Source organism: Acanthopagrus latus, chromosome 8, assembly GCF_904848185.1.
Source record: "Acanthopagrus latus isolate v.2019 chromosome 8, fAcaLat1.1, whole genome shotgun sequence".
NCBI lineage: Eukaryota > Metazoa > Chordata > Actinopteri > Spariformes > Sparidae > Acanthopagrus > Acanthopagrus latus.
Window position 1 is genome coordinate 20208657 of NC_051046.1, and position 23260 is coordinate 20231916.

The window sequence follows — 23260 nt, forward strand, 5'->3', positions numbered from 1 at the left end:
CTACCGGCTTGGTTTAGACATCACTGAAAGCATCATCGACAGCCGTGTTTAAATTCTCTTTTCGTCATGGTGAAACAGCATTTTGAAAACATATAACTTCCTTTTTTTGATGCACTCTTTTCTGGAAATGTGTTGCGAAACAGGAATTCTATATATTAATATAGTGATTTAGAGAAATACAGAAAAATAAAACATTCAGTTGACTTTTTAGCATGTTATTATGGTCCAGTGTGTAGGATTTAGCAGTGAGGTTGTAGATAAAAACTGGCTGAATAACCTTCGCCTCACCGTGCTGTTCTAAGCGTGAATGATGCTACAAACGGCCCATTCTAAATCCAAGTGTTTGGTATGTCCATTCTGTGACACCGTCATGACGGTGTTGTGTTATTAAACACTAATAAAAACATTTTGTTCATCAAATTTCATTTCTGCCCATAGATCCCTCTCAAATTCTACAGAATAGACCTCTGATAGATATTAAAGCATGACATTGTTTCCAAGGAACAGCAGAGAAGAAATATAATCCAGCTGGCTGAACAATTGTGGGTCCAGTTTAAGCAATGACCACAATTATGCTTTGAAGCTGCAATCCATAACTTTAACTACATCATAACTAAAGGCAAATCTAATGAGCAGTTGGGAAAGTTTTAGATTGTGTTGTCGTTGCTATGCAGTCAAAATCGGTGCAGCAATCTGAACAAGGACACACAGTATTTATTTACTAAAGCGATGAAGTCAGAGAACACCACCAATACGCAAACCCTGGCAGCGCCAGTGATGACCAACTGGTTATTATGTCAGAACAATTTGGTGTAACCTGGCGTTACAGAGGCACTAGTTGAAGCTGAAATGGGTCAGGGAAGGGCTAAGATCACATTTCCAACTTACATGTCAGCATGCAATAAACAACCAGGATGAGAGGCATATCATTATGGCTGGTGCCCGAGAACAAATGAGAGAATAGACGTAAAAAAAAAAAAATAACTGTTCGCAAGCCAGGGAATGTGCCGTCCAACTCTGCCTCTGATCCACAGCTTGTTATGCCTTTGTTTTTAATGAGTTTAGCGTGCTGTTCTAACAGTGACTGTACACATCCACAGATGTTATTGTATCCAGGATGCGAGGCCTGTCATTACAGTGTGTCTTGAAGGCCAAATCGAGTGACGACATGTAAGGCATAACTCTATTCTCCATTGTGTTTCTGGTCATTTGCTGCCAGCATTGCTGGCAGTGCTGATAGTAATCCAGTCTGATCACTGGTGTGTATCTGAGTGAATTCCTTTTAAGATAAGTCACAAAAGAGGTTCAGTTTGCTCCAAAAGGGGTGTTTTTCTGATCTTGTCTGAAGAACAAAAAGCGGTAGTTTTTTAAATTTTCATTTTAAGGCAGTAGTAGGGAAATATCAGGGTTGGAAGTTCTGTCATTAAGTAATTTTTTTGGGTTGTACTTTTAGTGTTTTTTTTTCAAGTCTATCATTTTACTTGTACTTAACAACACATTGCACCATGTCATCTACTCAGTTACCTTTAAGATGATAATTGAGCACTTAGAACAATTTGACTTTATGTCTTTCATCCGCATTTTTTCGGATAACAAACGGGCCTATGAAAACACTGACAGTAGACGCAAGTTTGTTGAAGTGACCATGACCACTGAGCAGAACAGAGCAGGAGTTTGGGAGTGATTTAGACTGAAGATTTAGAAAAACAGAAACCCCTTTGATTGAATGCCTACTATGCTATTGATAATGCATTGAACATCAGCAGTTAAAAGTTCTTAATTAAACTCTGGACAGTGTTTGAGAAGAATACTTTGTACTTTTAAGTATTATCTTAACACCTACTTGTAACTAATATTTCAATGATGTAACTTCACTCATACTTGAGATTTTCTGTATTTTCTCCAGCACTGGGAAATATTGGTCCTGTTTAAACAGGTGAATAATAACAATAAAGAGGAATGTGTCTCCAGCCAGTACACACACACACACACACACACACACACACACACACACACACACACACACACACACACACACACACACACACACACACACACACACACACACACACACACACACACACACACTTTTGAAAACAAACATCTGTTACGGATTTTTGGAGTTTGGTCCTCTGAGCTTAATTTCAGCATTTTTGTGATTCCACATTTGTATGTGTATTCAAAATGTCACCAATCGCTCATTTTTCACTGGTTTGAATTGAAATTTGTCCTGAACATGGAAGAGACACTATGTTTTAATTTGCAAGCTAACAGCTTGACATTACTTTGTTTGAAACATATAGGTGATATCATACTGCTCTGTGTGTCTGGACATGATATTAATCTTTCTATTTCACATAACATTATGTTATGTTATGTTATGTTATGTTATGTTATGTTATGTTATGTTATGTTATGTCATGTCATGTCATGTCATGTCATGTCATGTCATGTCATGTTATGTTATGTTATGTTATGTTATGTTATGTTTCCCCCCTGTTGATGTACATTTCTTTCGGGGCTTTCAGCTTTTCAGCTGCTCTTTGGTTTCTTCGAGCTCTTGGAGAAGTCTCTGTTGAGACATGTCTGTGTGGTGCTCGCTAGAGTACATTTCCTTCAGTTGGGTTAGGGTTATATTCTGTCTCAGAAAAATACTGTGAAAAGTACTGTCTCTGATGAGCTGATAGAGTCCTGTTGTTGTTTGCTGTTTTATCACGTATTCACAGCTGTGTCACTGGAAGATGAGGCGTCGGACTGAAGAAATGTCCTGCAAACCTGCAGTTTAGACCTGCTAAAATAAAATGCTGGCACGACAACTGGATGGTTTCTCACACACACACACACACACACACACACACACACACACACACACACACACACACACACACACACACAAATCCCATCTTTTTTGACTTTTGACTTTCTACACATTTCAAGCTGAGGTTCACAGCACCTTTGTCATGACAATCCTCCAGCTCCATTACACATGGTTGGGCCGTGGTAAGTTTTGGATGCGGCAGAGGAAATGACAGCATCTCTGGAAGTGGGAGAACACAGCTGTCTGAGAGTTTACAGATGTTAAGTAAATGTTGTATTACAGATGTTCATACCAGACAGCAAAGATCAGACATCAAAGTGAGGCTGAGTGTTGCTGAAAAACAGCATCCAAACTCATTCAACCCTGACAGATAGGCGTCCTACAATCGACCCTGTCAGGGAGTGACAGTGGTGTTTCCTTTGCAAAGGCCAGCGGCAGTCCACAGAGGAAGTTGCTAACCACATTGTTTCCTGTCACTGGGGCGACACTGCAGCTGTTTCACACAACCATGAAACATCAGATCACAAAACAAACCAGCTGTGGTGTGCGGTTTGTGCCAGCATGTACGTGTGAAGGCGCGTTCCAATGTGTGGATCTACGACTACATTCAAAACGGAATGATTTTTTTTAAAAAAAACAAAGACAAATTTAACAACATTTATTGACATATTTCTCTTGTTTCTATAACGCACCATCAAAAATCACTAAACATAATTGTCAGGGCAATAACAGTCAAGTCATTGGTGGAAAATACAGCGAGTTTAGAATCTGAGCTGCTGCAGGTTGAATCTGTCAAAACACGGACATCCTTTGTTATGACAAGAGCACGCCCCCTACTGCTCTCTGATTGGTGCTTCTGCGCCATCGGGCCCGCTATATCCATTTGTATTGGTTGATATGATGATCTGTCAAAGCACAAGCGCCGCCTTTTAAATCAATGAAAAGTGAACGGGACCTTCGGAGAGAGAGCCACGTCAAGCTCGAGAGAGGACGTAAAGACGTTCCCGGAAGTGAGGGAACTCGATCTTCTAAATAAAATAATTGAAACCCAATTTACCCCAAATTGTTGGGCCAGCTCCTTCCATGGTAGTTTACTGCGATGTGTGTGTATGTGAATGGTTAAATTCACATACACATTTCAAAAAGAACATTTAACTTGCAATAGCCTGTTTTCCTCAAGTCTACATGTAAGCCTAGACAGATCTTTCTGTATCTTATTATTCTTTTTTTTTTTTTTAGTTTTGCCGCAGAATTAATAATATTCCGCTTTAAATACCTTTTATTCATAATTTGATCGTCTCGGTTTGTCGGTTTATCATTTCCACCGGCTGTACCCGTGGGATTGGTAAACCCCCTGAACGAGGGTTTTATTTTGAAAGCACGGACCGGAAACCCTTTCGTCCATTTTGTTACGATTGACGTCAGTGCGGAGCAGGACCTCCGAGGGGAAAGCAGACCGTGAACCGGGTTGTTTCATTATTCCTCCGGACCGGTTTCTGTTTGTTAAAACAGCTTTTTTTACAGTTGCTGTTCGATTCGTCTGGACCGAGTCAACTCCTCGCTGACAAACGCTAAAATGGAGATAGAGAAGGAAGTGAAGAAGGTAAGCTGTCCTCCAGAGTGCTCGGCCAGACGGGGCACGCCCTGAGAAGGTGTGCCGAGCACGGGGCAGGTGGCGAGAAAAGTTACAGTATCACAGCCAGACTTTGTTGTTCGCTTGGAACCTTTCATTTCGATCGTGTTTCAGAGTCATTTTTTTGCGTTTTCATTGATAATAAAAGATAAATAAAACGATATAAATATGAAGCAATAGCTAGTTGAAAGATGTAACAGCAAGCACTTGTCTGTTGATTTGGTTGGAAAAGTAACGCTGGAGCTGCCTGACTTGTTAGCAGGAGAACTTCCTGTTAAGAAAGTCAGCGCCAAATTGCATCTGAAATTTTGGCAACTTAGTGTCACCCTCTATATGAACCAAACTCACAAGCTCTGTAACATGTTATTAATCTTTTAGCAAAATAACTGAATAAATAACGAAGTTCGGCATGCATGTTGTGCACGAAACAGCTGTAGTTTATAGAGTGTTGATGTTTTAGTTTTCTATTGGTGTGCATTTAAGTATATTTCTATAACAACAAAGTCATCGTGAGAGTAAGGGCAGACTAGTTGCGAAAGCAAAGAATAAGTGCTTCTTATAAAGTTTATACAACTGCCAAATTATAGAGCTAATCTCAGTAGTTCTTGAAAGAAAAAAAAGAAAACAAGGTTTGTTTTTTAGTCTTAGAGATTGATTAGAATTGTTCAACAGAGTCAATCCACAGGATGTTAATTCATTTCAGAGAGTTTACTTTAGATGCACATGGTTGCTGGGCACATGTTGAATTCATTGCACGTCTGGCATACATTGAATTCCTTCTTAAAAATCTGCACATGACCCAGTCATAGTGTAACTAATTGGAAATTGACGCATTGTTGGAATTGTTTAGTGTGCCCTTCAGTTTGGATCTCAATTGATGTGACACTGGAAATTAGTAGTTCAAAACATCATTTTTGGTGACCCAGGGGCTCTTTTCAGGGGTGATTATCCTGGCAGGCACTGTTGGTAATCCATGCTGTTAAAAATCTGATCCGTGTGATCCGAAGATGATGAGGTGTGTAGTAGCTGAGCTGCAGCAGCAATCACTCAATAAGATGTAACATCTGCATTGGGGATATGTATGTACCAAACACAGTTTGTTTCTAGGATAAGTCATGTACGTGCAGACACAAACAGTTAAAATTAGATGAAGCACATAAAAAATGCCTATGCTGTGTGTGGCATGAAACTAACAGATAGTTTGCTCCCCACAGTGTGTACTACTCCAGGATTCACCATTCATTGTGTCTTTCTACAAGGTCGTTTGACTCTATTTTTGGCATTAGCCAGCCTGTAATAGAGCCAAGATGTCTTTATATGTCTGCAGATATATTGCTAGTTGCTGATCAGTTAGACTAAACAAAGTCAACTCAAGTAAAGTGCATTGAACCTTGTTTATACAGTATATACAGTAAACTGCTGTTGGTAAGTGGGTCTGCGCAGCTGGATGACCCAGACGGACACAGTCGGACATCTGTTTTTAATCCCTGGAGGAGATAAGCCTTCAGCGGCTGCAGGTCGCCAGGCGTTCCTCAAGCAGCAAGAGGCAGCTGTAATTATTGTCAAAATGTAACTGCCCCTTTTAACCTGTGTGTTTAGGTAATATTATGCTCAATTAAGCTCATGCAGTCTTCCAAAGAGAGCGCTGAGGTAATAAATTGCGACTATGAGCGCACTGTGTACAGGCTGGCAAATCATCATCACTGCAATTTTATTAGATTTGAGTTGTTTTTGGTGATCTCCACTCTGAAGTTGTGACCTTGTCTTGAGTCACATTCTTTTCCAAACATCTAAATGGCTGTTGAAGTTGCCATGGATGAAGATTCTGAGGGAAAATTTGCAACAGAGAAGAATCATGTAATCCTTTGCGATTTTTGGCAAGCGGTCACAAAAATGCAACATGACAAAATCAAAACAGAAAACTGTCTCCAAAGCGATGGCAAGGAGGCGTAAATAAAATGTCAGAGGAAGATTGATGTTGGATAGTTGAATGTTTTCATCATTTTCACCCCACCCAGTTCATCAAAAGAGGGAAGTTTGGGCCAGAGGAGTGTGTCTTGATGTTGCAACATCATATACAGTATTGTGAAGTGAAACCAAACCTAAAACAGCTACTGTGTGAAATAGGAATAAGTGCTACTTAAATATAGAAAAGCAGCGTATAAACTGAAACTAAAGTCTGCCTCCTTGAATCTGTCTGTCATCAGATGTAGACATTTTAGCTGCTCTACATTAGAAGAAAAACAATATAGGCCTATAGTAGATGTAACAAAACTTATTCAAAACTTTCACAAACTCAGTTTTTCTGTGTGTTTGGTTTCTTATTGGTGTTGCAGAAACAAGATGGTGTTATGAGAGCAGGCTGAAATTAAAATGGCCCCATAGCCAGCCACAACCAGTCATCATTACATCTGCCACTGGTCTGCTCCTCAGGCCTGCTGCAGCAAAATGACTCATGAATATGACTCATTGGACCTGAACTGCATGCTTTGTGTACGAACCACCTCTATGCAGAGCGTGATCACTGGAATTAATCATCCTGTGGGCTTAGTCATAATACTGAGGCAATGCCTTTTAAACTTTGTTCCAAAGAAAAGTCACACACAGTGTGACCTCAGCCAGAGATGGCCCGTCGTCCTCACTATGGCAGGGACAAATATTTAGACTATGACACTTGGCTTGTTTCACTTTGAATCCAAACATTTACACAATTTAATGTATTTGACTGATGCTCTCTTACAGACTTAAAATGAGCACGGTATATTCTGTGAAATTGACTGATCGAAGACTTTTCAAGCAAGATTGAGTACAAGTTTGCATTTCAAAGAATCTGTAAAAAGTTTGCTCAGTTACCAAAATATTTCATACAAAACCCAGGTCCTCCTAGAATCACAGCTGAATTACATGAATTACATGAATTATTAGGAAAAGTATTTGAGAAAAAGACGAAAGGATATGTATATATATATATATATATATATATATATATATATATATATATATATATATATATATATATGTGTGTGTGTGTATATATATGTGTGTGTATGTGTGTGTGTGTATATATATATATATATATATATATATATATATATATATATATATATATATATACACATATATATATATATATATATATACACATATATATATATATATATAGATATATATATATATATATATATATATATATATATATATATATATATACACACACATACATATATATACACACACATACATATATATATATATATATATATATATATATATATACACACACATACATACATATAATATATGTATGTGTATATATATATATATATATATATATATATATATATATACACACACATACATACATATAATATATGTATGTGTATATATATATATATATATATATATATATATATATATATATATATATATATATATATATATATATATATACACATACATATATTAGCAATTCCAAATAGACATATAAAAAACACATTACAGATTTAAAACCAGTCAAAGACAAAAGATTTTAACACGATTTACTTATTACTTCTTTACGGAAGTTATAGTTTTTCTATTACGTTTTTACTTACAAGGCCAGTTAATCAGTCTTTCATTGTACAGCTAAACATTTGCTTCGACACTTTTATTTGTGCTGCTTGCAAAAGCAAAAGTTAAGGCTCTTGTGAATTCTATTTCGGCTTCACTGAGATTCACTGATGTGTTTTCCACTATAATGATCAGAACAAATCATGCAGCTAAACTCAATAATTCTGCTATTTAATGGCTCCCAGTGGGGGAAAGTCTTGCTTGTCTGGAAGGTGTAATGGAAGCGGAAATTTTGGCACCATGGCCGTTAAAACGGGAGTCACTGTCTGCATTCCAGAGTACTGAGTGTCTTTTGGGTCAAAGACATGTCTCTGACAAAAGGGGTGCCTGCTGGGGACCCACACAGCTTCCAGCAACAGTGAAAAGCTGACCATATATGGTCATAAACAGCGATAATGGATTAAGGTGGACATGAGCATTGTGTGTCACTAAGGACAGGGGAGAAGGTGCAGCCGTTATGCAGATGTTCAGAGAAATGTTGCAGAAATATAACTGGGGTCTCAAAATATTTAAAAACCAAGTTTTTACCCCCCATTACTTTGGTTGTAATGTCATACAACATTAGTCTATCCATCCCGTGATTTCAATCCAGAGTCCTGTGAGAATCACCACTCTGCTGTTGGTCCATTTTTGGTCTACCAAAACTTCTTCTTAAATATTTTATGATTCCTCCAAGAGCAAACAACAGCATCTTGAAAACTGGAACACTCTGGTGGCTTAGCAATCACTTTCAGTGATTGAGCAGACAAAACAAAACTTAGATAGCACTTGTAATCTCCCTGTTTTGCTGTGTTTACAGATGACCCTCGGGCATGAGTTTGGTGCTGGAGCGGCCTGTTTGAAATGCAAAGACAAGTGTGAGGGCTTCGAGCTGCATTTCTGGAGGTTTGTACAGTTTCAGTCAATCAACATATAACCATCCCAGAGACAAGTTTGACAGTGGCATGTCACTCTCAGTAAACTGTTGTCCTGTTTTTAAACCAGAGACATTTGGGTAATTCAGGTAAATGAGCACTGCACACACAAATGGAGTCGCTTAGTAGCCCACAATAGAAAACTGTTCATTAACACCACTTTGCTTATTGGGCAGCTGCCAGGTAAGTGATAATATAATTATGAAGCGGGACATTATATTAAAACATGCTTATTTAGCACATTGTTCATGGAGTACTACAAGAACAGCAATTAAAATGTCTGTTCAGGGACCTGAGTGGTCAATAACACCACTTTGCTTAATTAAAAATGCACTGAAAGCAGCAGGAGTCGTGGCCCAAGAGGATCATGCTGTTCCTGAGTACAGCTGCTTTTCATGTTCGTCTTTGAAAACAAGAGTCCAACGTCTCATCAGCTTATTATTAACAAAAACGATGCAGAGAGGGGAAATATCAGGCCCGTGTGGAGCCCACTGGGTGCCTCAAGTCTAGATTCAATAATCTAATTGTAACTAGAGGCTGAGAATTTTCTCTAAGCCATGCCTCTACAAAAATGCACATTAGTTACAGTTTAGAGTTCTTTTAAAAATACATGGTCAGGCAGGTTATGGGCAGCCTGACTACCCAGGGTTCTGTGTTTTGCTTCCCTTGTCTGTTTATTTGGCCCAATGGCTCACGAAATACTGTGCTGTCTGGACAATCATCCACACTTGGCTAGTTCTCCTGAAGACAACACGAGGTGCCCTGATGCCCACCACAGCACTGGCACAAAGGCCCACCATGGGGCAGTGGTGTTGCTTCTTACTGTGTCTGACATTCAGCAAGGAATGTGGGACTGTTGTTAGTTTTACGGTCAGACAGTGGGATTACTTACAAAACCATGTTGATTCACTAGAGATCTTCAGTATTTGACTAAATATAATCCAGTGGAAATGCTTACAGTATATAGACCTCATATTGCAACACATGTAATGTTTTCTCCACCTAGTTTAAGACTTCTTAAATTTCAAAAATGTAAAAGATATGAGAAAAATGTCACATATTTGGCGGTTGAAAGTTTTTCTAAATTTGCCGCTTTTCTTCGTCATTTATGAAAGTAAATGGAATTTGGGGTTTGTTTAAAACAGAATGTTTAAGGTTATGTTCCATATGTAACAAAAGTTATGTATATCCTTAAGATAAGATGTACCTTTTATTGATCCAGTGTAAAAGAAATTACATTTTTCACAGCAACAAAATGGAACAAAAAGTTAACTTGGAGAAATATGTAATAGAAGAAAATAAAAATACTCCAATAATGGAGACAGCAAAATTGAATAGAAATGCTGTATACACAAGATGGGTCTGTGTGCAGATACTTGTGTATTCTTCATATTAATGAGCAAAAATTCTTTAGATAAACATACAGCAGTAATTTACAGTTGATTACATAACTCATTTTTATTTACAAGAAAACTGCACAGGACCCCTTTAATATTATCAGAATATAAGGTCACTGAAAGAGAATGTGGAGAATTATCTTCAGTGTCTCACAGGCACTTTATATAATCAAGAGTTTCCTCAGCTTTTACCAAACACAGTCATGCACCGTTACAAAGTGAGCCTATTCCACAGTTTACAAGATGTTCCCAGAATATAAATGCTGTCATAATTGCTGTTTGTTCTTGCCCATAAGACTCAAACTCGGTTTAAACAGCTTGACACAGCTGAGAGAAATCTGTGGGCCAGGTCATGCTGAAGCATGCCTAGCAGTCATAAATTATGTCCCAGATGCTCTACAAATATGAAGCGCATTGTGTTGAGGCATGTGAAAAGTGCAGATATTGCGCGATGCCTGTTATTTTGGTTTAGCAAAGTTGTAGCAGATTCGAGTAAGAAAAATCCAAAAAGAAAGCATGTTTGTTTGAAAAAACAAAATACAATGCAAATAGTAGAGTGTAAGAGATTAGAGACAGACTCAAGACATTCCCACAGTGATAGAGTTACACTGTGTGTGTATGTAACATGTAGAATGTGAAATTACAAAATCACACTTCTAATTCCTCATTAAAACACACAGACAGTAAAATGAATGGATAGAGCTTCCATGTCTGATATGTAAAGCCAGTGTGGAAGTGTGTTAAACCTGCCTTTTTCTAATGGACAGCTCTGACACTGGTTTCACACAGAAAAAGGTGTAATCTTATGAGGACATTACTCTCACTCTCACTTGATTAAGTCAGCAGTTTCCTAATGAGTTTATGGTAATTACGAGCTTCAGGTCCTCTTTAATACAGCATGATGTTTGGTAAATCAGAGCAAAACAGAGAGTTTTCCTCTTCCCTCTCTGCAGGAAAATTTGCCGAAACTGTAAATGTGGACTCACAGAGCACAACGTGCAGATGAACTCGGAGGAGAACAAGAAGGTAGGCAAGCTGTTTGAGGACACCAAGTACACCGGCCTCATCGCCAAGCTGAAGAAGGACGGCATCCCTAGCTACAAGGGAAACATGATGACCATCAGTCTGCCGAGCCCTGCAACTGCCTACGTTGTACCACCAAGTGCCTCTTCCACTGTAGTGCCCCCCTCTGCCACAGCTGGTAATGTACAGCCTGCAGGAGCTGCTTCAGGTACAGCACCCGGAAGGGCGCCAGCGCCGGCTCAGGTTCAGGTTCAGGTTCAGCCTGTGCCAGGCAGCATCACACCTACCAAGGCTAACAAAGTGCCAGTTGCTGTCAGCGCCACAGCTGCCAATATAGTTCCAGTCCCTAAAGATGTGCCAATGAAGTCTGTCACCTATGAGTGGGCGCCACCAGTGGCCAATAAATATGTGGTAAGTGCTTCACAGAAACAAGTGCTAAATGATTGTAATGGAGAAAGTTTTGATTATCGATTAATTGTTTAACTCACTGATTAAGGTGAAGTAGGGAATGATTTGCTGTTTTTGCTTTGTTTTTATTTGTTATATTATAGTTATAAATTGAACATCCTAAGGTTTTAGACTGTTGGTCAGACAATTTGGAAATAATATGTAACCTCTGGTTCAGGCAACTTTAAATGATTAATTTACAAAACAAAACAAATATTGCAGTTTAATGGATAATAAAATCATCATTACCTGCCTGGTTCAAGCACGAAGGCATTGCATATTTTTTTGTATATTATGTGACAACAATGATTTGAGTAGCAAACTATAAATCATGGGTTGACTCAAATGGCAAGATTTTTGGAGGATGCCGTTTTGATCCCCCAAAAGGAAACTTTTGCATTTTTTTTGTGTCCTCACTTTTTCTTGAAAAAACACAAGCTGGCTCTCTGCTGTTTGCTCCATTTAAAGGATTCATATTTGATTGTGCATTGCCTTTGTTTTGTTCATGTCAGTTTGACACACCATAGCAAAATAACTAAAAAAACATTTAAATAATCCTTCCAGTGTTAACCTTAAGAAAAATTGTGCACAAGTGTGTATTTAGCATGTGTTCTCCAGTGGCTTTTAACCTGATTAGCTGTTCAAAAAACACTGAGACTGTTTAATGACAGGACATTAAGGTCACAGAAACATTTCATTGTTGTCTATGAAACAACTGCTTTTTCTTCAAATTACATGGTATGTTTCGCCATAGATGAAGCTTTAAGAACACTTTAGGGGTTCTAATTAGAGCCTTTGTTTACAAGAGGTCCAAATGACAGTCCATGTGGTTTATATGTATATATAACTCAATAATATAATTATATTGATAAATAATAATTAAAAGAGGGGCTGTAAGGGATGTCTCACATTTCAGTCCTCTCCTGCTTGAACTACCAGAGCTTTACATCTCTAGTTGTAAGCTACGTATCTGTTTGTTTAGTCTACTACTGTAGCTGAAGACCTTTTGTTTGCATGTATATCTCACCTCAAGACTCTGTTTTTGAAGTGTTATTTCAAGAATTTCTCCTTACTCTCTATGTGATTGGTCCCCTAACCTCTCTCTGTGCACTCTTCTCATGTCTGTCCTTCACACAGTCTTTCTTTATCCCATCTGAGCTAAACTGTGTCATCTTATTTGTCCTCTGACTTCCAGGCGGTGCGTTACATTGAGCTGCTCCCACCAGAGAAACGTCCGGTGGCTGGTACAGAGGGCGCCGCTTACCGTCGGCAGCAGATGGACCGCCAGCTGCCTGAACATGACCAGGACCCATCCAAGTGCCACGAGCTTAGCCCTGCTGAGGTCAAGCAAATGCAGCAGTACGTCCGCAAGTACAAGGATGAGGCCCTAGGAGTCGGAGATGTTATGCTGCCTGAAGAGATGGCTCTGGTTTGGGCAGGACATGGTGGAGCTGGTGCTGGTGGTGCACCTGGTGCTGCAGGAGCAGGGGTTGGACCTGGGGTTGGTACATCGGGGGCTAGTGCTGGAGCTGGTGGCGGAGTGGGAGGGGCTGGATTTAGACCAGGAGTTGGTGATGCTGGGGTTGGGGCTGGGGCTGGGGCTGGTTCTGGCTTTGGACCTGAAGTAGGGGGTAGCAGAGTTGGAGCTGGGGTTGGACCTGGAGCTGGTTCTGGAGCAGGGGGCATTAGAGCTGGAGCTGGATCCGGTGGTGCTGGGGTTGGAGCTGGTGCTGGTTCTGGTTTTGTACCTGGAGCAGCAGGTAGTGGAGTTGGACCTGGTGGTGCTGGGATTGGAGCTGGTTCTGGTTTTGGACCTGGAGCAGCAGGTAGCGGAGCTGGACCTGGTGGTATTGGGCCACTTTCAGGTCCAGGGGCTGGACAGTTGGCTGGTTTTGGGCCAGCCGGAGGAGCTGGAGGAGCCATGGGTACCACTGCCACTGCTGGAGCCATGGGCATCCCTGGAGCTCAGCAAGCTGGACTCCCACAGCAGAACTTTGTAAGCAGTATTTTTTTAAAAATCTGCTATCAATCTGTCACTTTCCTGGTCATCGACACTATTCAAGCATCCAGACAAGATTTTTTTTATTCTTATCGTAAAATTAGAAAGGATATTGTATTATATTCTATAGTAATATGGTAAAATATGCAAGGAAAGTGTCACAGGAACACAGCAGTATGTTGTGGCTACAGTTCAGAAAACAGCAGGTTAACAGTTCAGACAGAACCGCCCTCAGGTTCAATTTCCCGTAACAACAGGCATCCAGCCTGCAGAAGTGTCAGTGAGTCACTCCTTCCACCAGGGGGAACTATACAGTAGCTTACTCTAAAAATAAAAAAGAAGATAATAAATAAGTGCAATATTGGCTAAAATTGTTTGCAGTTTGCAACTTTTTGCACTAACAAAGTAAAGAACAATACTTTGTTACAGCTCAGCTTTGGCAGCAATCTGCATCAGTTTCAGTCAAGACTGTTCCTATTCTTGCACCAAGCTAGATATGATTGCTCAACATTTTGCTTTAATGCAGGTAACAGGATAATGCTGCTGGTTCTCAACCAGTTCAGCTGGATAACCCTTAAAATTAAGCACCTCATCACAAATTTTATATCCACCAAAGAGGGATTTTTTACTGACTTTATAAGTTTGAAAACAAAGTAAATGTAGTAAACTATATTTTTTTTAAAATAAAGTGTTGTCCAGTGACATCAGTGCACTGAAACAACAAACTTCAGTGCAAATGTAATAATTACAAATGACATCAGACATCTTGTTCTGCATTATGTTCGGTATATTCTGTGTGATGGGCCAATAATGGCTGATAACACAATACAATGGTCTGGCTCTTATCATCTCACATTTGGGGAGGACCCTGGCATTACACCAGTTAATTATGTCAGCACTAGGGAGTCCATATTTAAGGTCAAATCCATGTATGTATTATCCATGTACAATATGCTGATCAAGTTACAGTCATTTAGTATCACTGATCCTGTTTTCTCCAGTGTATTAGTCCATCATAAAATGTTATTCCTATACAGAACACTAGGTGGAGCCATAAGACCAAATCTGACCCAGTCTTCCCCATTCAAGATGATGGATAGTGATTTAATTCTAGTTCTCAGTGGGTCATGAGTCACAGCTAGAGTTTTATGAAAATCTCATCATCACCATGTGCAGTCAGTTAATTCTTGCTGTGGAGCCATGTGATGTATTCCTGCTGTTAGTTCTACTGTTACTCATGAATTAAGAAGTTTTGATATTGAAACAAGAAGTAGCAGTGATTATGGAAGAGTAACTGTGGTAAAGTGAGGGCTCTTCCTGTATTTTTCTGCATGTTACTCCTTTCTTTCTCTTCTATTACAAACTCCTTGTCTTTCTCATGTTCTTATGATGTGCATATATTCTCATAACTATCCTAGCTTTATCCTCCCTAGTTCTGCACAGTATCCATGACTGCACAATGTCAACACACTGTTCTCTGAAAGGCAGGGAGTGTCTTATTGACTTTTTACTCTGACTGTTTACTGATCTCTGCCTTTACTTTAACTGTCCTCACCTCATCTTAACTGACAACTACAGATCAGGTCACAGTGCCCATGTCGGTGTGTCATAAAGGGGTATTCCCTTAATTTTCTGCCTGTAAAATGTGTCTTTCAGAGAGTAGTATGATCTTCAGCTTAAATGTGAACTTTGGTTGATCAAAGGAGACCTGACTGACTTGATTTTGACTCAAAGAGAAGAATATTATACTCTATGTAAACCTACTGAGAAGTATTTGAAGAGCATAATTGTCTGATTGAACCAAAGTGGCTGTAAGAAATCATATCAGGACAGTTGTGACACAGTTTTGTTTTACACAAACATCTATAAAATGGCACACAGTGTCACTGGCATTTTTCACTTTTTAAAATGGTATAGTCTAAATGCAAAAAAAGAAATATGTAAGTTATTGGGAAATAACTAGTTGTCATCACACCAGTTATAACCACAAAAACAAAGGACATAACCTGTTCATATTGGTGATAAAATCTAAATCTACCACCAACCATCTCTCTTCCTTCTCTTTAAGTCGTGCCATCACTGCCAGCAGCCGATGAAAATGGGCGAGCCTGCTGTCTACGCTGAGCGGGCTGGTTACGACAAGATGTGGCACCCAGCATGTTTCGTGTGTTGTACCTGCACTGAACTACTGGTGGACATGATCTACTTCTGGAAGAAAGGCAAGCTTTACTGCGGACGCCACTATGGAGACAGTGAGAAGCCACGCTGCGGAGGCTGTGATGAGGTGAAAGAGAATATCTCGGTTCTTTGTCAAGTATTTTGGAAGTTTTCATTTTCCTTTTTTTAAGGTTGGTAGCACTATTTAATCTACATTTTAATACTTGTCTGTCTACAGCTGATCTTCAGTAATGAGTACACTCAGGCTGAGGGTCAGAACTGGCATCTGAAGCACTTCTGCTGCTTTGAGTGCGATTGCATCCTTGCTGGAGAGACGTATGTCATGGAGAATGACAAGCCTGTCTGCAAGCCATGCTACATGAAGAACTACGCTGTGGTAAGACAGACTCTTTCTCAGGGTTTCTGTTTGTTTAAATAGTTGAAATTTTAGTATTTGTTTGCTGGAAGCTTTTATACAAAGCACACTTTAGATCTCTGAGTGAAGGCATTTTTGGTTTAAGTGGCTCTAATTAGGGTCATTCCCCCAACCTTAGAAATGCAAGTCCTGTTCTGACCTACAAGTACGTTTATTTGCACATCTCTTTTAACAAAAACGGAAAATCCATGTGCATTACCTAAGACATACTTAAAAAGGTATCAAGAAAAGAAACAAGGGAACTTAAATAGCCAATATAAAAAGATGTACATTTAAATATGATTTAAAAAGGTCAAATAGAATATGAAATACTAATAAAAAAACACGAGGATAGAAATTACAATACAAGATATGACCTCAAGATAAAAGATAATAAAGATAAAAATAAAAGATTTTAAAAAACTGAGGGTTCTCTTGATTTCTGGCAAGAATTCTGCTTCTTCACATTTAATTTCGACTAAGGGACAGTATGCAGATGTTTCCTCGACCAACTGAGAGGTCTGGATTCTTCTCAGTGTAGCAGATCAGAGATGAATTTAGGCTTTATTCCGTTCAGTTCTTTGTAAACCAGATGTACTATTTTGTAGTCAATTCTTTGACAAACAGGAAGCCAGCGTAAAGATTTGAGAACTGAAGTGACATGACCTATAAAGCATAACAGTAGTTGAACCTACTAAAGTCACAAAGAATCACCACGATGGTTTTCTAAATCTGGAATCATATAAATATTGTAGGTCATTAATTTGGTGTAAAAGGGTTTCACACAGGTCGAACAACAGACATCTGCTTTAAACTGACATAAGAGATGAAAGCTGGCAGCCCAAAGTCAAGAATGTGAAGCACTCGGTAGGTGTTTACATGATTTATCTGACATAATCCCCCGCAAGCCAGTGTTTTTAATTTGACTACTCACTTTCACTTCTGACTCTTTCATTAGAAGTGTTAGGTGCCATAGTGTGGTCTGACTGACTTTTTGTTCAGCGGTGCTGAGAAAAGGCAAATGGCAAAAAAATAAATGTGAAGTTAACAATTACAATATAAAAATGAATATAGAAAAATGTTAAAAACTGACAGTGTGTATTGACTTTATTATATCTACCCCATCCCAGAAATGCTCATCCTGCCAGGGCGCAGTAGAGCCCGAAGCCCAGAGGGTTTCCTACGGTGAGCACCACTGGCACGCCGAGCCACAGTGCTTCAAGTGCTCCGGATGCTCCAAGTGCCTGATCGGCCAGCGTTTCATGGCAGTGCAAAACTTCCTCTTCTGCTCTGTGGAGTGCAAAAAGAAAACCATGGCTTAGAGGGCCAAAACAAGTCCCTCCACAACCACTTGTGAAACCAGGACAGACTGAGCTTAGACCAGAACCAGAGTAGGGAAAACAAACACTGGTGCAGCTGGATCAGGGCAGAGATCTTGCACTGTGGTTGTGTTAACAGGAACTCTGAGTGCCTGATGCATCTTATATTGAGATGTACAATAATAGCCAGTTAATTTGTGTTTGGGTGCTCTTATCTTACTACCAATGGTGAAACACAGTATTGATAAATCTCAGCTAGACACCTGAATGTCTGTCTTCTAGTTTGTTCTCTGCCTTAAAATCTGCCGTCTTCTTTCAGTACTGTTCTTTTCTTACTGATGAGATTAATTTTGTGTTTGTTGGACATTGCAGTTAAGTTTGTTTTGTTTTTTTTTTGCTAACCTTAAACCTGTGTCTCACGGTATTAGCGCTGTTATTTTAGCTGTGAATGTTGATTTAATGTGCCACCTTGTACTGCTTCCTTCATACTACTGATATTCACTCTCCTCTATGCAGCAGTATGATAAGCAATATTAACCAGGTTTGGCGTTGATCTTTTTCCAGTACACTGTATTCCAGATCAAACTAAAATCAATAGTATTATTTGCAATCAAAATCATTATGCAGCAGTTTCATTCTCTTTTTTTTGGCTACAGGCCCCCACCTACTGTAGTTGTTTATTGTATGTCGTCTAAGGAGGCGTATTAGTAATTTCAGTGCATTTAGGAGAACAAAACAATGTCAAACCTTCAAGTTTATACCACCAGTTCCCAGTTAAAAAGTACACCTGTGTCAACTATTGCTATCTAGAGCCCTGGTATTAAATTGTGGTATATTGACAAGTATATGACTGAATTTGTTCTATTAGTGTCCTTCATGTGTATGGTAAGAAGATCCACTGTAAAATCATAGATGTGATTATTAAAAGCAATATAAAAAATAAATACATTCAGTATAAATCAAAGGGGGAAAAGCTGAACAAACTAACAATAGAGTGCAGAACAGAATATCTCCTTCTGTATTGACTAAAGAATTGGCAGAGAAATTAACACATGGAAGCAAGTTTTCATCCAAGTCTACTTAGATCATCCACTGGGCTCCAGATGGACATAAACACTGTAAAGTTGTTGTATAGGAATGATGGCAGAGAGAATGATGGCTCTTGCTGCAGTTACCAAGAACTTTAATTCAGGAAAAAACACTGGAAATTGCTTCACATAAAACTGTTTTGTTTCATTCTTTTGTTTTATGTGCCATGTACTTTCCTGTCCAAGCAATAAACTGCACTTTAAATGATCTTTCTCTTTTCATTAATTTCACTATAACTAACTGAGAATCAGCTCAATCACAATCATACAGTATAATGCAGCAGAGTTGTTTCATTACTAATTAAAGCCCCTAATGGTCTGCCTACACAGTTGTTCGCCTAACCTTACTGTGTATGTTCAAACAGCTTTATTAACACTTCTTTCTCTCTATTTTTGTGCACCCTGTACAACAGCAGAACCTCCTTACAGGTCTAGTGGGTGCTGCCAGGGCCCTCAGGCTTTAATGCAGCCAATGAAATCAACATCCAGTCATGTAGAAAATCATGAAATGTGACATTTTCTACAACAGACATTCTGACTTGCCTTAACCAGAATAGCACAGGTGAAACTAATAACATTAATGATGTTCCCATTAAAAGTCCCGGTGACCCCTACAGTGAGCCAGTATGCAAAGTACGGGACACTAGAACATTCTTCCTTAAATTGAATGCATACATTTTTTCTTTTATTAATTACACCTGTACTTTTACCACTTTGACATTTCTTCTGTTAAAAGGGTCGGTGGTGACCTCATGCACTTCCAATCATAGATCTGGCCTTAGCAGAGATTTCATCAGTAACTTACACCAGCTGTGTGGATGTGCAGGACCTTTCATCCTGCTAACTGAGAGAAGAGCTGTAAGATGGATCCACACTACAGGTCCATATACTGTTTTCTACACACTATAGTATCCAGACTATGACCAACATGTTATACCCTTTTTTTCATTAAGGGGAAATAATTAAGACAAGTAAAGAACACTGCAAAATCCAATTAACAAAGAGAAAGAAAGTTTTTCCACATACTGTTGTTCTTTTCCTGAGGAGTTTTGGAGCTGTACTCTACATTACCATTCACAGTTTGTTTTTATCTTGTGCACCTGTGAGCAGCCCCTCTCCATCTTTATTTGTGCGTTGAAATATAGGACAACATCAAACCCAAAAAACAAGTATGTCTGGTATGCATAATATTTAAGTTTTCCAGCCATTTCCACACACCTTCAGTGAAACATGTTAGTTGACACTGTTGTATAAAGTATTAAAAAGTCAAACTTGAGTAAAAGTAGATACCATGTTAAGATATCACTTTGGTTAAACAGTAAGTCACCCATATAAAAAGTAATTGAGCAAACGTCTTAAAGTATCTGGTATTGAATTTACTTAAGTATCAAAAGTACATGTAAAATAAATGATACATATATCTACATGTAGGTTCTGTAAAATGCTGTTGTGGTGGTACTGGCAGGAAAATGCCTACAAACATGCCCCAAACCTGGAAAATACAGTGGAGTGGAATCATTAAGTAGCAAAAGAAGCAAATACTACTTCAGTACAGTACTTGAGTATATTGACTGATTACATTCCATCCCTGGCTAATGCATCCTTGCCCTTAATTTGTGCACAAAAACACATTAAGTATAAAGCAGGCACCTCCTTGCGTTTTACATCCTGTAAGTTCAGGGTGAGCTTTCCCTGACGTAACAGCTGTGACACTCTGATGGGAACTCTGTAGCAGGCCGGCCATGATGGAAAAACCACCTCTGAGGGGCTCGTGTTTTCATTCACTGTATGGAAACCGAGCACAATTCAAGGAAGCTCCATCTCTGAGAAGCCCTATTGTCTTAAATGGCATTGGGCCCAGAGCTGCACTGCTATTTCCCCTCTTTCAACCACAACTCTGCCAGACCTGAAGTAACCGAACCGCTCTGGGATCAACCAGTCGGGGTTATGACTCGAACATCCTCCTGTCCTTACTCCAATTATCTTGTATCAGAAATTCTTTTGCTTTTCCAGTCCGTCCGTCCATCCGTCCGTCACAGGATGCTGTGTCACATCTTGGCATCAGACTTGTAGTGTTGATCAAAGACTTAAAGCTCCTGTGTTCTGAAGACAAATATGCAAATCGAGTTCACAATGTGGCACAGAGAGGGGTGGAGTCTTTTCCTGTCGTATTGTGTGCTCGTTGGAATTTGCATGCGATTCATTTCATACTTGAATTTGAATTGTGTTGCAGTTTAACACAGGTATTTGCATTGTGATGCACTTCTCACAGGAATTTGCTTCCGGTTGAAGTTCACTTGAATCCAATCGCACACGCTGATCTCCTCGGCGGAGTGGAACTTGTCTTGCTCCTTGGCTCCAGGCAGGCTCATGGAAAAAATGGAGCAGAGATGCTGAAGCGTTGATTGGCTTGTGGTTTACCTCGACAACACCATGTGATGATTAATGTTTCTGGTTCTCCGGAGGGAGCTGGATGATGATGCTGATGTGTAGCAGGGAACTGATAGGCCTGGATGACAGACAAGAGCAGCATTCTCTTCCTCCTATGTCTCCTCGCAGTCTTAAGAGTCACTAAATCAATCATATTAGACATGGGGGACTCCACAGAGCGCGCAAAGTGTTTGGAAATAACTTTTGAAAATGACTGTCATCGTTGGAGAGTCGCTGAGGTCTATGATGTAGTAACTCCACTTACCTGGCACAGCTCTGGTTCTTGGCAAAAACAAATGCCAAGAATTACGACCTCTGCCAGCTTTAGTTCCATTTGTCATTTTGCTCTCTGTCTTTATAAATCACACTCAGGGTTTGTGCTCGGGAGAATCCATGTCGTAAATCGCAGTCCTAAATGCATGAATGTAGGGCAGCGTCTACACCAACTGTGTGAGCAGTGAGTCAGAGCCACATGGAGAGCAATAAGAGATTAGATCAGGAGGATATTTTGTAAATTACTGGAATTGGATTTTTTTTCTTTGTTACTCCAGCCTTCAGCTACAGTAAGGCAGTGTGAAGACACATCAAACACAGTCTGTTCACAACCAAGCTGAAATCTGTTGGTATGGTTTTATATTTTACTACTGTGTACTGTTGACTGGATCACGGGACATAAACAGACTTCACTCAACATTACTTCTGCTTGTTAACTTTGAATCAACCAAGGTGGATCCAAACGCAGGGAAACACAACAAGATCGGGCAGGACGAAAACTGGAAAGGTTAGAAAAAAACACCAGGAACAGCGAAGGGGTAATGGATGCAACACAGCTGTGGAGGGAAAGCAGACTGGTGACGAGTGCAAGCAAACAGGTGGGAAACTGAGCAGAAGTTACCACAAAAACACAGAAATGAAAGAAGACACACATGACAGGAACCATGAAACAATCTTTATATCAGAGGATATTGTCTTGCTCCTGTAGCAATAGCACTGATAGACTGTACCGTAAAACCGTCTTACAGCACAGGCAGCAAGGCGAAGATTACATGGAATCGTATCTGAATTGCTTATCTCAGTTATCAACTGCTGGCGTCAGAGAGGGGACACCACTGATGGTTGTTTGTCAGAAAGCACCCCGGCTGTTAGAGGAGACAAAACACTTACCTCCTGTGGTCTGTTCACCAGATTGTTCCGGTGTGGTTGTGGATTCCGATTAGAAAGTGAAGCATGAGTAACGTTATCTCTCTAAACCAATTCAACCACTTCAGAGCGTACTGAACACAAACTAATGTTCTAACTTCACAGTCACTTGAAAGACACTCTCTTCAAACCAGTAGCTATAAAGACAGAGCTAAACACTGGAGTTAGCATACAAGCTAACAAGCTAGATTTAGCAGGCTACGTAGCTCAACTGCAACATTGTATGGCCATATGTGCTATTGCGAGTATTACTGTAACCACTGCCACCTTAGCCTTGTGGTTAAAACAGAATGAAACATAAAGCAGGAGTACTTACTTGTCCAGCAGAAAAGCAACTGACTCTGCATCGCTCTTGAGTCCTTACAAATCCTGCAGCTCCCTCCACCTCTGAAATGACGCCCTGATATTTATCCTAGTTTTCTCTCTGGCTTGGTCCAATTCTTCCTCTTTACACTGCTTTTCTTCGTCAGTCTTCTTATTTCTTCTCTTTGACGGCATGTCACGGCAATGGTGGGGCATTTTATGGCTCTGTAGAGTTTGGGCTTGAAAGTATCTGACCAGGTAAGAGCAGGCACTGCACCTGTGCGGGGGAGGGGCACTGCCCAATGCACACTGGGTGAGGGAGGGGGGCTGCCAGCAGTGTATGCACGAGAATGATTGACACTTCTCAGACACTCCCCTTGGCTCTGATTGGTTGTATTGAGCCGGGAGCGGTGGATTCTTGCAAATCAAATTACAGCCACTTGGTGGAGCCACAGACAGTGGATTTTTACACAGCTGACCTGTAACTTATTCTACTGTTGGATCATAA

The 23260-nt window shown here is 39.8% G+C and overlaps 1 protein-coding gene and 1 long non-coding RNA gene across 2 annotated transcripts; one reads left to right on the plus strand and one right to left on the minus strand.

Annotated features, from left to right (window-relative positions):
- The first annotated feature begins 4213 nt into the window (after positions 1-4213).
- On the plus strand, positions 4214-19027 carry tes (testis derived transcript (3 LIM domains)). The gene is given in 9 exon segments (XM_037107653.1): positions 4214-4421; positions 8860-8945; positions 11325-11614; positions 11617-11662; positions 11664-11805; positions 13037-13837; positions 15909-16124; positions 16236-16394; positions 17543-19027. Coding segments are annotated over 9 exon segments (1959 nt in total). The 5' UTR covers positions 4214-4394; the 3' UTR covers positions 17735-19027.
- Positions 18118-22813, minus strand: LOC119024667. Its single transcript, XR_005076561.1, has 2 exons — positions 21090-22813; positions 18118-20922 (listed from the first exon to the last, which is right to left on the minus strand). It is a non-coding gene; the product is annotated as an uncharacterized LOC119024667 (long non-coding RNA).
- Positions 22814-23260: the final 447 nt, after the last annotated feature.